At 44.7% G+C, this 11611-nt stretch overlaps 1 protein-coding gene across 1 annotated transcript; it reads right to left on the reverse strand.

Moving 5' to 3' along the window:
- Positions 1-749: 749 nt before the first annotated feature.
- LOC119362718 lies at positions 750-7214 on the reverse strand. The gene is made up of 12 exons (XM_037627964.1): positions 7037-7214; positions 6869-6930; positions 6680-6759; positions 6431-6574; positions 6259-6341; positions 5946-5997; positions 5292-5384; positions 2951-3019; positions 2762-2863; positions 2562-2630; positions 2069-2125; positions 750-1176 (listed from the first exon to the last, which is right to left on the reverse strand). The coding sequence occupies exons 1-12, from the start codon at positions 7111-7113 to the stop codon at positions 1090-1092; spliced, it is 975 nt and encodes a 324-aa protein (XP_037483861.1). The 5' UTR covers positions 7114-7214; the 3' UTR covers positions 750-1089.
- Positions 7215-11611: the final 4397 nt, after the last annotated feature.

The raw sequence follows: 11611 nt of genomic DNA on the forward strand, positions 1-11611 counted from the left end.
GATTTTGAAGAAATAAAAATAACACCAACCCTCTTCACTTTTGATGTGTGATGCAGCATATTGAATAGATGATTTTGGGTCTATTCCTGTTTTTTTAGTTACCCTCGTGCTGCAATAAAGTTACATTGTCTAGATAAATTTTCCCAAACCGTACACAAATCCCTGCCGAATTACTATGGTAGTTGTATTAGATACAAATACTATAAGTTTACGAAGCAGTACTAGGCATGCATCTTTCATTTTTCCACAGGAGTTGTTTTTTGGATTTACCACGGCAGTTGCATCGGATTTCACCAGGGACTTTACCAGGGATGTAGTGGGCAAATTACCAGGCATAGTTTACAAATATCTTGTTCTATACACAATTACCATTGTTGTATGCAAGTTACCAGGCCTGTATTTAGCAAAATTACCATAATTCATGTTATACTAGTCATCATGTACATGAAAGCGCAGTTACCTTTTTTTGTTTTTGCAATGTGATTGATACTTCAAGATAAGAAAAAGTTCACCAATGGTACATACTCCGCCCCATAATGTAAGACTTTTTTTGACTCTAGTGTAGTGTTAAAAAATGTCTTACATTATGGGACGGAAGTAGTTTTTTTTTTAATCAAATTTCATTTGTAGCTATCAGTTTTCTGTATCATAGTCCCTTCTTTTAATCAAATTTCATTTGTAGCTATCAGGTTTCTGTATCATAGTCCCCCATGCATGTCCCTGCATTGTTATGTAGACAGTACATTTTCTAGCAGAAAATACCAATAATGTATGTTTTCTTAAGTTAACGTCAATGTTCTATCAAAATGACCACAATGAAGATAAATCTGGTAACGTAAAGAAAACAAAATGCAGTATGCCCAAGTTGCTTCCCTAGCTAATATGGGAAAAGACTTGTATCTTCAGCTGACAATTCCCCAGGGAACAAGAAAAAACCTACCATTGCTGTCCACAAAAGAATGTCTGTAGATCTTCCTTAGACAATCAGATAGACAGGCAAAAAAAGGCGGCAGGGCAAAATATTTATTCAAACTGCTGCGCATAACAAAAGCCATCCTTCAGCTCATTCAGGACGGAACCAAGAGATTATCACAACGTGATCCGCCCACACACACGCCAGTATGCTCCAGGGTGAAACAGGGATCTTTCAAACACCCATATGTCTTTCACCAGTACCTACACAATGATTTGCAGATGCCAAACGTACATCAGGAGATTGTTTAACCATGCAAGCCCAATTGTTCGACTGTCGTAAAGGTATAACTTAGTATATTACAGATAACGGTAAGGCAGTGGGATGTAGGTAAAGGTAATGCCCCCTAATGTTCAAATACCTGGCTGTAAGCAGCTACTCCCTCCGTCCCATAATATAAGACGTTTTTGCAAGCTAAAGCAGGTCTATTTAATTTAAAGACATCGATTTACAGGTTATTTATCAAACTAGATACTTCAGGAAGCACACTTGCCTAATAAGGTGGATCTCGACCAGTTTTAGTCAATCTAGTAAAGATCACATAGCAATCACAATTGTGACAGACAACAAAATCATGGACTAGTTATTGACTGGTACTAGGCCAAATACAGTAGTTTTCCAAATCAGTAACTATTATACTAGCTACTCCCTCTGTTCCATAATTCCTGTCGTGGTTTAGTTCAAATTATGGAACAGAGGGAGTAGTACATGGCTAAATACAGTAGTTTTCGTTCAGCATCTATCTGTATTCTGGCTTCCAGCATGCTGACCATATGGTTGATCCAATTTTGACTCATGTGTACTTAATGTCAGCAAGCGGTCAGTGGGCAACTAGTGGCCAGAGGATAAAGGTGTACACTCTTCCTGATATTTACCCTTTCCTCTTGATAACAGAAATGTGACATGATATTAAGGTAATGATAGATGTACCACTAATGCAATGTAAAGAGCATGTGCAGACATACTGTGGATAAAACTGGCAAATTGCATGAGGAACTATTAACATTTCAAAAATAAAGTGCAAACCATATACTTCATGATTTTATTAACACATATTTTACACCAAATTTCAAAACAATCTGACATTTAATTTACCTCCTTTGACTTGTCCCCTGACACAACCTCTCCTTTTGAATTATAGGCTTCAAATCTCTACAGGAAATATAATTGAAATGGTCAAGGGTATACTAGTTCAACAGGAAACAAAATACTTGATAACTATATGTGCTAGACTAGAATACAAGGTCTTAGTATCAATTACAACAACCTGAACATCACAGCAAGTAATGGAGTTTACAGAAAGAAGACATAAATATCAAAACATACACATCTGACATCTGTGTTCTCAAAAGAAGAAGAGGCGAAATATGTTCATTGTGACGACATAGACTAGAACTTAAAATCTTAAATACATGATGGACATACAGGATTGACCTATAACCTTTGGAAATATAATAGGTCTGGATAGAAAGTCAAAAAGATGAATTTGTTCAATATCCAGTCAGCAATTTAAAAGTAAAGAGGTAACAAAATGTAGTTGAGCTGTACTGCATCACACATAAAAAACTTGAACTTTACAGAATGAAACCTGCTTAGTGACGAACTCAAGCGTAAGCTGTATGAAAGCTTTGTCAAGGTCATTCTTATCAAGACCAATCTGCAAAATAAAAAGACTTGATCAATTACCAACTGGCTTGGTTCAATCGTGACAATATATCATACAGATGTAAATGTGTGAAAAAGATGATTTTTAGAGCTAACATGATAGAAAAACAACAGATAGCTTACCATACGAGCCCTCAAAGTTCTTATGCTTACAGCAGGCTCCACCAATTCCAAGTGTACAGATTTCCACTTAGATTCTCTTCTCTTTATTTCATTTTTAACGGTCTTCAGGAAAAGGAAGAGAGTAAAGAATGAACGCCAAAGCCCCGCACAAGACATTATCTGACATCAATTCAGTAGGTGAAAGCTTACAGAATGCATACTATCCGTCAGAGCTTTCCGGAGAGATGATGTGTCTCCTTGTGCCATAAGCTTGTTAACCTGAATCCAAGGAAAGCGAACAATGTAGACACAGTTGTTCCACGAACTAATTCATGTCACACAAATCCCGCCATGCCTGGAAATATTAGTAAGCACTTCAATTTGCATTAGGGCTTTTAAATAATACTCCTCCATCCCTTTATGTAAGGTACTAAGGCGTATTATTTTTGGCGAGCTGACCAAAGCATGGAAATATAGAGAATTCAGGACGAAATTGTCATTGGCTAATTCGGTGGTTAGCAGCAGGCTCTGTTTGTAAAGCGTCCCTAAAGCGTCGCTTAAGCGACGCTTAAGCGTTAGAGCGCCCTCCAGGCTCAAAGCGTCCAACTCGCTTTAGACATGTGTCTAAGGCGTCCGCCTTAGACACTAAAGCGTCTGAAGCGCCTGCTTAGGCGTCCTGATTGGCGCTTTAAGGCAGAGAGGACGCCTTAGACTTGCCAGGCAGGGTACAGAGATTCCTGGCAGGGAAACAGGGCTGGGCTCACATGTGAAACAGTTACAGGAGGGGAAAGAAAGAGAGAGAACCAAAACCAGAGCGTGCAAATATCCAGGCTTTCAGCTGTTTCCTCTCTCCTCTGGCAGCAGCTTCCTCAGATCTGCACCAGCCTTTTCTGCTCTGTTGTGTGTTATGCTATGCACAACTCCTTTGCTGTTAGGTGCTACTGCCTCTCTTATAGCAATTGGCTAGTTGCTTACTGCTTAGTGGATGGATCAGAATATATGGGCTCACTGGTGGATTAGAATCAACATATATATGTCTCACTAAATGGTGCTCTATTATACTGCCCATCAGGTTCAGAGTCTGTGTAAAGCGTCGCCTCGCTTTACGCTTTATCGCTTAAGCAGTGAGGCGCCCCCCTAGCGCCTCGCTTCGCTTTACCGCTTTATAAACATAGGCAGCAGGTAAATCAATTAGGTGGACCGGATCCAGCAATTTGATCGCGTGTGCAGATCTCCTGCTCACCTTGCATGCCCATGCACACGATAAAGATTAGACGCGCAGATTTTCTTCCTAACTATTGATTGGAAGGTTGGCTCGTGTGATCTTCTTTCCCAAATAACGGCTAGAGATATGTTTTCTAACTGATTCTTACATGAGGTTGGCTTGTACGTGATTTTTATTCTAGGGGAGATTGGCCTGTATGGTGTGGTGGAAGGGTAAAAGCTGAATTCTGGGGAATTAGAAGAATTATACCTTACATTATTAAATTTTAACAAAAAATAAATACATCTTATATAAAGGAATGAAGGGAGTATAGAAGGCTGGACACCATTTTCTTTCAGAACTCAGAAGAAATAATCGTACTTAACCTGATTAAAGAAAAAATGCTAGGTGGAAACAGAAGGAAGAAATTTTTTATCTCAGTAAATCATGTCACTGGAAGGTAGTCCATGACAAACTAAGAATTAAACTGGGTGGACATGCAATCGATGTATGGCAGATAGTTGAAACCATTGTGACAAATCATGCAACTCATCCACAAAAATATAATCAGAACCAAGGTTGTTATTATAAATAGCTAATTGCCCCATGCGTTGCTACAGATTTCACAAATGTATTCATGCTCAAAAAATAAACCTGTTTCATTTAGAATAGTAATTGTCCGTTTCAATTCTTACACTTTACAAATGATTTCCTGGGTTTGTTGAAGTTGCAGACGCTGTTCAGTTTGTTAAGGAAATAAAAGGAAAGAATTATGAGATGGTCATGAGGTTGTATAGCATGAGGATATTGGGCCTACATGTCGGTGCTGAATATTTGGAAGGAGGACTGTAGTTTCGTGGATGCAGGATGTGAGGAAAGGAGGGATGTGACACCACCAGTCACTCACCACTAACTCCCATTTATAGTAAAAATAAATAGTACAGTGTGTTTGAAGTGTTTGGCAACTAGCACTAGCAACAAAGACCCATAACCATAAAGCCTACAGATCAGTAATTTCAACAGTTGGTTCCCAGGCACAATTGTTCATACCAACTCTAGCATATATTGATATGGATCTATGTAGGTGAAATGGGATTGCAGACAGATGTGTATACAGAGCATTCAAATGCAACAATACTTGGTAGTCCCCTTAGAAATGATTTTCTCTGGTAAGGATTCTGCAGTGTGATTTTACTTATTAGATCAGCAATATTTTGCTAGTAACAACTCTCATGATCTCATCTTCCCTTATTAGATCACCAATCATGAAAACATTAAACCCATGCCAATGCAACCTAACTCCTTAAAATTTGTACAACTTAATTCCATGTAATGAATGTGTCATACCTCCTTGTATATATTAAACGCTTGATCGTAGAATTGTTTTTTGGTATATCCGGTTTTCTTCCTCAACCTTGACACAGCATATGCATTCTTCATCTGTCAAGTAAAAAACCCAACTACTCAACACATGATTCACGACAGACGGTAGCACAAAAGAAAAACTGCATTAATTAAGTCAAATATCTTAAGATCAACACAGGGAGCAAGCAAATACTAGAAAGAGATTATTGATGAGGATCAAAAGTAGGAAACATATCCATCAGTAAAAGGCCAAAACGGTTTCCTCCTATGTAGTATTACACATCATTGGAAATTTTAAAATAGAAAAGAACACAGTAGCATGCACCTGTATCCAAGAGTATATCATGAGTTATGGTAACTATCTCATGTCTTTCTATTCTCATGTAAGAATTATTCTGACTGGTAATTAAACATGCAGTAGTGAACTTGGTTGTCTCAATGTTGGCGCATTGGTGTCAATGCAGTCAAAAACCAATGCGCTCCCAACAATGAGAAGTAACATCTTAGATTTCTAAACATGTAGGGTAACAGTACTGAAATTAGTCTCAAGATAACAAATAGTGAAATATTGTAACAAGTTAAAAATGGAACTCAATTTCTCGTTACAGCAGTTTTCCAAGACAAAAAAGTTAGTACCTCCAGAATAACATCCTCCTTTGTTCTAGTCCAGCCACTTCGTGTAAACAATCTAAGTCAAAGAAAAAGTAGTTATGACGATGATGATGAAGATTTTATCATGCATTGGGCAGTTTGTTATGGGGCATTCAATTAAACTGAGTTTGAACCTTAGGCATCAATTTTAAATGGTCAGTCCTGGACAACTAACAGATGGATCGGTTTTGCGAAGAAAAACCTCCTCACAGCAACCAGAGAGGTCATTGACTACCATATACATAATGATCTATGAGAAATGAATTACAGAGAGTCAATATCTGCACTGGAATTCAACCTTTTCCAAAACGGGATAGGTTCCCGGACACAGTATGGCTCATAAACAAAACCAGGGCTCATCATGAAAACTTTCAAACCAACCTGCACATACATATACACACAGGCACTACAGTTAACAGAATACCTGTCCAACTTAAAAAGAACCAAAATGGAAATCAACGTGCTTGCACCTTTTTAGCACCGACAGGAACGCCTTTGGACACCGACGGTGGCGTCACCGGTGCTCCTGATGGCGTTGGCCCTGCCGGTGCCGGTGCCACAGCTCCTGATGACATTTGTCTTGCATGATTTAGGTGAACTACAAGCTCAAGAACCTGCATAAATGCAACCAACGCGAATTTGTAACCCAAATCAAGTATCAGACTTTGTAGGAAAAAACGTTATAGATTCACCAAAAAAGTGAGCTACAGTACACAAACCTGCACAGCGTGGAGAGGCGACGGCCCTCCCAACTTGCCAGCAATCAAGCCGCCGCCATTGTATGTTAAGCTTGAAAAACCTAAAGATTAAGCGCACACACACAAAAAAAACTCACTGAAATGAAGCCCATAGAGGAACTGGAAGAGAGGGGGGAAACAAACAGGCAGGCAGCCATATCAGCCGCTCACCTCTTACAGATGTATTCGCGTGGATCAGAGCTAAAGATCGAGAAACGGCGGCATGGTGGTATCTGCAACGGGAGCGAGAAGGAAGGGGGTAAGAATTGTCGGATTCACATTGTGGAGAGCGAGATCTAGACCGAGCGGGGAATGGAGGGGGAGGACGCGAGGGGTTACGTCGGTGGCACTGGAGGCAGGTGGAGAGGCCGGTGGAGGCGTCGGGTCAGCGCCTGGCCGAGGCGGGCCAGAGACATCGGCGAAGTTCCTTCTCCGCGACGGCGACGGCGCCGGCGACGGCGGTGGTGAGGTGCGAGGGGCGGGACGGAAGTGGGCGGCGAGGGTTTAGGAAGGGGCGAGAGAATGAACTGACAGAACAGCGGAACCACTTGATATGATCAACTTATTTCGTCCCTCCATTGCGAAATCAACGGCTGGGATGCAAGCAATTGTTTTCCTTGATATACACTCGCTTCTTCTTCTTCTTTTGTGCGGGGGATTTTTCTTTAGGGCACCAATAGGCGCCGATGCCGTTGCCCTCGCCGTTGATGCTGGCTGCAGGGGATGCTCGAGAGCTGCAGCCAGCATCAACGGCGAGGGCGACGGCGGAGCTACAACCATCGCCGTCGAGAGCTGCAGCCGCAGGTAGAGCTGTTGCACGGGTCGAGGCGACGACGAGGACGGCCGGGATGGTGGGGACCGACGACGAGGACGGTCGGCGAGGGCGGGGACCGGCGACGAGGACGGTCGGCGAGGGCGGGGACCGGCGACGAGGAAGGCCGGCGAGGGGTGGGGCCCGACGACGAGGATGGCCACCGAAGGGGGCAGGAGGCGCCGTGTCGTGCTCCCCCGAGCGAGAGATGCGGATCTAGCCTGACCACGCGAGGAAGAAGCTGTTGGGGCGTTTTTTTTGACCAGATCCAAAGGCTGCGCGACTCACATCCAATGGCTAGGGCTCGACGGCGATGGTTGTAGCTCCACCGTCGCCCTCGTCGTTGATGCTGGCTGCAGGGGATTGCATCGACGACGGCCGCCAGTTAATCAACGCCGTTTGAATGGATGTAGCAAAAACTTCACTGGTAGTAGCAAAAAACAACTACCGTTGCAGCAAAAATCTTCTTGCCGCCGTCGCGAGGTCGTAGCTCCGCCTAGATGGACATAGCAAAACCTTCGGCGGTAGTAGCAAAATCTTATTATGGTTGCAGCAAATCGTCGTCGCCGTCGCGAGGTCGCAGCTCCACCTTGATGGATGTAGCAAAAAACTTTGCCGATGGTAGCAAAAATCGGCTACGGTTGAATCTTTATTATCTACGGTTGAAGCTTTTTGTGACACCTTGAAGCGTTTTCCCTATTGGCAGTAGCCAGCCCCTAGCATTGGCATTCAGTGTTTGAAGCTTTTTCCAACGCCGGTTGAAGCTTTGTACGATACCGGATGTAGCCTTTTGTTGTGGTAATGGTTGGTTCCAGCATCTGTCGCCGCTGGTTGAAGCTTTTCGTCGCATCGGTTGTAGCTTTCCAGAACGCCAGTTGTAGCGAAAATGCGATCCAGTTGTAGCAAAAAACAGCTGTGGTTCCAGCTCGCTTGTTGGTTAAAGCAAAAACCAACTGCGGTCCCAGCTTTTGCTTTGGTCAATTGTATAAAAAATGTGGCTGGTTCCAGCTTCGGCATCTGCTCCTCGGGGATGCAACCATAGGACTAGGAGGAGGGAAGTTCCAGCATAGGAGGAGGGTGGAGCTCGCTGGAGCAGTGCCGACGGAGCCAACCTGGGGCATCTTGGGGTGGTTGCTGGCCATGGCGATGACGATGCAAGCAGACTCGCCGGTCTAGCTTGGTTGCAGCGGCTGCGGAGGTCGCCGTCGTCGGAGTGGAGCCAGATGGGATGGACGGAACGGATGCCACAGTGGCGCTGTGGGGACGCGCGGCCGGCTCGCCGGCATCAAGCTGAAAATTGGATGAAGGGAGCGGGCTTGTCGGCGTGGAAGAGAGAGAACAGATAAGAAAGGAACGAGCAGTTGAGAAGATGAAGGAGAAGATAAGGCAACGATTGGGGTGTGGGCCCTATACATACGTGTCGCTCGGGGGTAGGAGGACCGCTTGCTCGCGTGGCCGCGACCGGCCAAGCGTTCGGCCGGTCAGCCGGCAACAAACGTTTCCCTTTTCTTTATTGCTTAAATAAAAACCTATTTGGTTCACTGTAAAAAAAAGGCCTCTTTGATTTAAGGTACTCTCGCATGAATTTTGAATCACCGGATTCCTTCACGGGTTTTTATTTTGTGGGAAAACTTTGGATCTACGAGTATTAATCAACTGTCAACGTAATACAAAGAAAACCAGAAGAATAAGTATTACATTCACGTCCGTAGACCACCTAGCGATGGCTAAAAGCATTGGAGCAAGTGTCGCCATCATTTCTCCCTTGTCAGAGTCGAGCAAACTTTATTGTAGTAGACAGTCATAAGTCATCGTGGTAAGGCCCCGCATGACTAGCGCACCAGAGCAACAACCATTGTTGATGAACGAATGAAGACAACGGATCCATTAAAGACAAACACCAAAGACACACCTCCAGACGCCATTCGATGACTAAGCACACCGTCGGTGTAAGGGCATCCTTGTCCCTTAGTAGTTTTGGTGATTGATGACAATGCTTTTGCGGACTAATCGTGTGTACTGAGCTTTTCAGATATATCATGACTAAACACAAGATGATTTGTTGCCCCTCAAAGATTATTGAAGACGACATTTCTCTACGGTTCTTTTCGGTGGAGTTGAGTCGTAGGAAAGCCGTACTATTAAGAGGGGGTCCGCTTTGGAAAGGTTTGGGTGGAATCTCACGTACACGTCCCCTTTGCACCTCCTTTCCTTTGGCTCTTTGGAGTTCTCCTTCGTCTCACCTTGTCTCTGCAAAATGAAGGACTCCGAGTTGCTCTTCTCAGGCTGGCGGTAGTACTGCTCCTTTGAGCGGTACTACCGTAGAACGGTAGAAGCCAGCGGTAGTACCGGGCTCCGGCACGGTAGTACCACGGGCTACCACGGTAGTACCGCTCCTCCTAAGCGGTAGTACCGTGAGGTCTGGCCTGGCGCCGCTGCTCAAGCGGTAGTAGGGGCGGATGTAACTTTTTACATCCGCGCCCTACGCGGTAGTACCGTGCTGCGGAGCGGTAGTACCGTGTCGCCTGGCCAAGTGCAGCAGCAGGAGCGGAGGTAGGGGCGAATGTAATTTTTTACATCTGCACCACTCACGGTAGTACCGCACCCCTGGTCGCGGTAGTACCGTGTCAGATTTTCGCACCGATAAAATCTCAGCGGAGGTAGGCACAGATGTAATTTTTTACATCTGTGCCTATCATGCGTGGACTGTGGCTGCCCTGCGGTAGTACCGCACAGGGTCGCGGTAGTACCGCGCCTGCGGTTCTACTGCGCCCTGTCTGTGCTCATCTGTTCATGTCCAGGTTCTGTCGCACTCACGGTAGTACTGCGGTCCGCCGCAGTAGTACCGCAGGCCCGTGCGGTAGTACCGCTCCTGTGGTGCGGTAGTACCGCGGGTCGTGGGCTGAGTGGTGGGTAACGGTTGGATTTGTTCCCCCACTATATAAGGGGGTCTTCTTCTCCAAGAAGACTTACCTCTTCCATCCCTAAGCTCCATTGTTGCTCCAAGCTCCATTTTCGCCCGATCTCTCTCCCTAGCTAATCAAACTTGTTGATTTGCTCGGGATTGGTTGAGAAGGCCCCGATCTACACTTCCACCAAGAGAAATTTGATTCCCCCCACTAATCCCTAGCAGATCTTGTTACTCTTGGGTGTTTGAGCACCCTAGACGGTTGAGGTCACCTCGGAGCCATAGTCCATTGTGGTGAAGCTTCGTGGTGTCATTGGGAGCCTCCAATTAAGTTGTGGAGATTGCCCCAACCTTGTTTGTAAAGGTTCGGTCGCCGCCTTCAAGGGCACCAATAGTGGAATCACGGCATCTCGCATTGTGTGAGGGCGTGAGGAGAATACGGTGGCCCTAGTGGCTTCTTGGGGAGCATTGTGCCTCCACACCGCTCTAACGGAGACGTACTTCCCCTCAAAAGGAAGGAACTTCGGTAACACATCCTCTTCTCCACCGGCTCCACTCTTGGTTATCTCACGCCTTTGCTTTTGCTAGCTTACTTGTGTTATATCCCTTGCTTGCTTGTGTGCTTGTTGTTGTTGCATCATATAGGTTGCTCACTTAGTTGCATATCTAGACAACCTACTTTGATGCAAAGTTGAATTTGGTAAAGAAAAGCTAAAAATTGTTAGTTGCCTATTCACCCCCCCCCCTCTAGTCAACTATATCGATCCTTTCAATTGGTATCAAAGCCTCATCTCTTTATTAAGGGCTTTGCCGTCCGAAGAGTATGGTTGACACCGTAGACGGTGGGGAGGAGGAGCACTCCGGTGTGAATCCGATCTCGTCTACGGGTGATGGGAAAACCACGGTGTCCCGTGAGGAATTCAATGTGGCCTTGGACACATTGAAAACCTCAATGACTACCATGGTTGAAATCATGTTTAATAAATTCTTAGAAGGACTTAAACTACCTACCTCTCCGTTGAAAGTGGGTGATCCCACTAACAAGGTGACGGATGCTCACTCCGACAAGGGGAAAGCTAATAGTGAGAAGGGTCCTTCTACTAGTGGTAGAAATGACACCGACATCTTTGCACGTGTGGAACCTCCAACTTATGAAGGACCGATTCCCTCTACTCACTTAAATCATGCCGGTCCT

This window comes from Triticum dicoccoides, chromosome 2B (genome assembly GCF_002162155.2).
Source record: "Triticum dicoccoides isolate Atlit2015 ecotype Zavitan chromosome 2B, WEW_v2.0, whole genome shotgun sequence".
Lineage (NCBI taxonomy): Eukaryota > Viridiplantae > Streptophyta > Magnoliopsida > Poales > Poaceae > Triticum > Triticum dicoccoides.

Excerpts from the sequence above, each read along its gene's own strand:
- LOC119362718 (XM_037627964.1), bottom strand. The coding sequence starts at position 7,113 with ATGTCTCTGGCCCGCCTCGGCCAGGCGCTGACCCGACGCCTCCACCGG. Across the intron at positions 2,631-2,761 it reads GAACTTTGAGGGCTCGTATG|ATTGGTCTTGATAAGAATGA; the intron begins GTAAGCTATCTG and ends TTTATTTTGCAG. Across the intron at positions 2,126-2,561 it reads TTGAGTTCGTCACTAAGCAG|AGATTTGAAGCCTATAATTC; the intron begins GTTTCATTCTGT and ends TATTTCCTGTAG.